The sequence below is a fragment of the Berghia stephanieae genome, chromosome 12 (assembly GCF_034508935.2).
Source record: "Berghia stephanieae isolate SIO BIC M18660-M18661 chromosome 12, UCSD_Bste_1.3, whole genome shotgun sequence".
Taxonomy (NCBI): domain Eukaryota; kingdom Metazoa; phylum Mollusca; class Gastropoda; order Nudibranchia; family Aeolidiidae; genus Berghia; species Berghia stephanieae.
The window spans coordinates 20,994,185-20,998,814 of NC_088371.1; the positions used below are offsets into that span (position 1 = coordinate 20,994,185).

Below are 4,630 nucleotides of genomic sequence, written 5' to 3' on the forward strand. Positions count from 1 at the left end.
GTATTACGATGAAATTGGAATAGGGAATGAGATTAGCGGAAGAGTAGCGTCCCTTGATTGGACATCACCTTACAGGGAGAACGTCAACATGCATCGCTCTCGTCCTCGCTTTCGGTGAAGTGTCTCCGGAAGCGAGGACTAGAGACGCATGCGTACAACCAACATGACGTTCTCTCTCTAATAACTTTTCCGCCGGTGACGTCCAATCAAGGGACGCTACTCTTCCGCTAATCTCATTCCCTATAGACACTGTAAAGATTATACCTCAAATTCATGATCTCTACATTTCAATAAATGGATCACTGTCATTTCTTTATATTTCTTGCTTATTATTTTCACCACTTTATTGGATTTATTTCAACCAACGTATACATATACGAAGATCTGACATCCGAACCCGAATATGGGCCTAGTTTAACATCGTTGTAATTGGAAGAGATAAAGTGAGTAGGAAGGAGCCAGAAGACAATAGAGAATAAAAATTTCGCGGCGGTGATAGGGGTTTGAACCCGCGACCTTATTGGTACGACAACTCCTCCTGGCCGGGAAGAGCGTGACTATACCGTATGAGCTATCCACGATCTATAGGGAATGAGATTAGCGGAAGAGTAGCGTCCCGTGATTGGACGTCACCGGTTGAGAAGTTATTTGTAAACAAACCAACTACAAGCCAAGCGCTCAAATAAAATATTTATTATTCATATTTCTGTACAAAAATGAATAACGTTCATTATGATATGCAATTTTGTACTGAAATATGAATAATAAATTTTGTATTTGAGCGCTTTGCTTGTAGTTGTTTTGTTTACAAATAACTTTTCCCCCCTGTGACGTCCAACCAAGGGACGCTACTCTTCCGCTAATCTCATTCCCTATTGTAATTGGACAATATTTCGCGTTTTTATTTTATTTTTATTTTTCAGATTTCCATTACAACGATGATGAACGATAATGAATTGGATTATCGGACCTACAAATAAGTGCAAGTCGATTTCAACTGATACATTTGACACCTATTTTTATTATCGATTGTCATATTTTTTAAAAATATTTTTTATCTATTTATTTACTTATTATAAAATACCGATGGGTTGTTCCAGTGGATTTTGAAAGAAAAGCTCTTACCTTTGTATTTTGTAATTCACATTCCCTTTTTTTAAACTATGTAGGTAATTGCTACATATCGAACATAATATATTATTATAAAGATGAACATGGTTTAATGAGGGGGGGCAATTTAATATAATCAAGTCGTCAGTCCAAGTCCAGCAACACAGAATTAGATGCAGGGTCTTATTTATTTATCAAGGAAAAACAAAAACAAAACAAACAAGATGTCCGCGTCTGAGGTTAGAGTTGGGGTCCTCTTGGTGTAAAGTAACACTTAAGAGCCATTAATCCCTTTGAGCCGGAGTTTAACCCGGATTCAGTAGCGTGAAACGGACAATAGCAACTGCTAGCTACTCTTAAAGTACTTTCCGTCATATCTAACAGACCCGGCTTATTGGGACTTAACCCGAGACCGATCTCGGTCCCTTTACGTGTGAATCGAACGCTTTACTAACTGAGCAATTATTGGGACCCTTAAGTGTATGTCGTATGCCTCTGACTCTTCTTAATTTAATCACATAAAGATCACATAGAAAAATGTATATATATATATATATATATATATATATATATATATATATATATATATATATATATATATATATCATGATAATGACAATGAAAATCATCTGGCGTCGTGACACACAGCCATACTACGAACAGTCAATCCTTCAAGCGTCATCTGCTGGCAAGACGTTTCGGAGTTCCCCTTCTCGAACTGAATCTCCCTCATTCTCTTCTTCTGTTTCATCCGCCTGTTCTGGAACCATATCTTCACCTGCGTCTCGTTCAAACCGAGCGCCGCTGCGATTTCTATCCGTCTGGCTCTGGTCAGATACTTGTTAAAATGGAACTCTTTCTCGAGTTCTGTCAACTGTTTGTTCGTGAAATTTGTTCTCCCAGAACCCGGTGGAGCGTTTGTACTGGCTCCACCTCCTCCTCCTCCGCCTCCACCAGTGCCACCTCCACCTGTTCCACTACCCCCATTACCACCACCTCCTATTCCCCCTCCCCCTCCTCCTCCTCCACCACCACCACCGCTACCACCACCGCTGCCACTACCATTGTTACTACCATTGCCGCCACCTCCACCGTTGATTGCTGAGCTTCCGCCATTTCCGCCACTGCTGGCTGTTCCGTTGACGGCGCCACCTGCTCCCTGCGCATGCCCACCAGCCGGACCGTTGGAAGTATTATATCCGTTTCCGGAAGTGCCGTTAGTGAAGTCACTTCCGCTTTTGCCAACTGAAATTAGAAAAGAAATGAGAAAGATAGTAAAAAATCATATCGTCAGTTTGACAGATAAACAATAGTCGAAAACAGAAACATTCGAACATCTTAATTTCATTTCAACCCCCCCCCCCCACCCCCTCCCCCCTCGCTCTCCAAACATGATAAAAATAAATGAATTTATAAATAGTTTTATTATATAATTAATTGATTAAAAGATTGAAGTGGTGAAATCTAAACATGTAAAAAAGGAAGAGATAAATTGAGGGAAAAAAATTATTATCTCTTTTTCTTGTGTTTGTTGACATAATAATAATAATAATAATAATAATAATAATAATAATAATACTTTATTGCATCCCATAAAGGAAATTTTTTGTACAGACGTGTTATAATTTACACATAAGATAAAAATACAATGGAAATAGGATGTATATATATATAAAAAAGGAGCAGCTCTATAACCAGAGCTGCGCTTTATAATATGAATAATTTCAACACTGTAAAATAGTTAAAACTGTCACCATAAATTGAAAATTGAAAAGATTGCAAAACAAATAAATTAATAAATTAATATTTATATTTTAAAAAAGTAAAAATGAGAAATAATTATATAAAATGATTATTGCTTGTTGTTATAAAGCCTAATACTGGACGGCAGAAAAGATTTTCGGTGTCTCTCTGTTTTCGTTGAAATAGAGAAAGGGCGACCACTTCTTTCTGACATAATAATTGATGGTCTTAGTGGATGATACTGGTCATTTAATATTTTAGTTATTTTATTTATACAAAATTTCTCGTATAAAAGATCTACATCGTCAACATCATTTATATAGCGTTTAATGGATTTTTTAATATTTGAATTTATTTTGTTCCTTTCCACTGCTAAGCAATTGCCTCCCCAAGCTGTTATACAAAATGACAAAACACTTTCGATTACTGCTCTATAAAATAATGTGCAGAGGGTTTTATCTATTCTAAACTGAGAGAGTTTCGATAAAAAATATGTACGTCTGCACATCTTATGCCTAATTATTTTCAAGTGTTCATCCCACTTGAGCCTGTCATCAATCGTTACACCAAGGTATTTGTAGTGAGGAACTCGCTGGACGAATTGGTCCTTTAATTTTAACGGTTCTATCGGTTCCTTTACTCTCCTAAAGTCAATCACTAGCTCCTTTGTCTTGCTTATGTTAAGCTCTAGGTGGTGTGCATCACACCAAGAAACAAATCTATCAATTTCTTTCCTATAAGCCACTTCGTTGCCATTTGTTATGAGGCCTTGAAGAGCGGTGTCATCTGCAAACTTTATTAAAGGTACACTCAGGTTTTGACTTCTACAGTCATTCGTGTATATTGTGAATAATACAGGGGACAATACACAACCTTGAGGAGCACCAGTATTTGTAGTTATACAGGAAGATTTGTTTTGCCCTAATTGAACATATTGTGCTCTCTCCGTAAGAAATTCGAGCACCCAAGCAATTATATACTTGTTTAAATTCAGACTAGTCAATTTTTGAACAACCAACTGAGGTTGCATTGTATTGAACGCTGAAGAAAAATCTGCAAAAAGCAATCTGCAATAGCTCCTAGCGTGATCTAGATGCCTGTAGATGTTGTTTGTAAACAGCAAAATGGCATCCTCTACGCCACGCCCTGGTTTGTAAGCAAATTGATGACTATCACTCAATGGCATAAACTGATTCCTAATTTTAACAAGAACAAGTTTTTCTAAAGATTTCATGACTATTGAAGTCAGTGCAACAGGTCTGAGATCGTTCATAGTTTCAAGTTTTTCTTTTTTTGGAACAGGAATAATTTCTGAAGTTTTCCAAATTTCAGGGATTGAAACGCATTGGAGGGACCAGTTAAAAATATGTGTATAAATGGGGGAAAGCTGGTGGGCACATTCTTTTAATAGTTTTCCTTTCAATCCATCCGGCCCAGCAGCCTTCCTCTCGTTTAGTTTCGAAAATACGAATCTCGTTTCCTCTTCACTGACCTCAATAGTCATTTCATCTTCCAAAGCCCTGTCTAATTTATGTTTTTCATTTTCAATATCAAATTTGTTTGCTGTGTCGAAACGTGAATAAAATTTATTTAAAGTTTCAATTTCGATATCTTCTGATATAATCGTGGGCTTTGGATTATAGTTCACAGCAGTTTTAAGCCCCCGCCACGTGTCCCTTATATCCCAGAAGAAAAGCATTTTTCAATTTTATTTTTGTACTTATCTCTACAACTAGATATTACCCTCTTTATCTCTTTTTGTTTTGTTTTCAGATCT

At 37.0% G+C, this 4,630-nt stretch overlaps 1 protein-coding gene across 1 annotated transcript in view; it reads right to left on the bottom strand.

The window, feature by feature from the left end:
* Positions 1 to 1,735: 1,735 nt before the first annotated feature.
* Positions 1,736 to 4,630, bottom strand: part of LOC144957493 (uncharacterized) — a 114,191-nt gene continuing 111,296 nt past the window's right edge. Inside the window, exon 3 of the mRNA XM_078888814.1 lies at positions 1,736 to 2,355. Within this exon, the coding sequence (XP_078744940.1) occupies positions 1,736 to 2,355 (620 nt within the window). The remainder of the gene's footprint in view (positions 2,356 to 4,630) is intronic.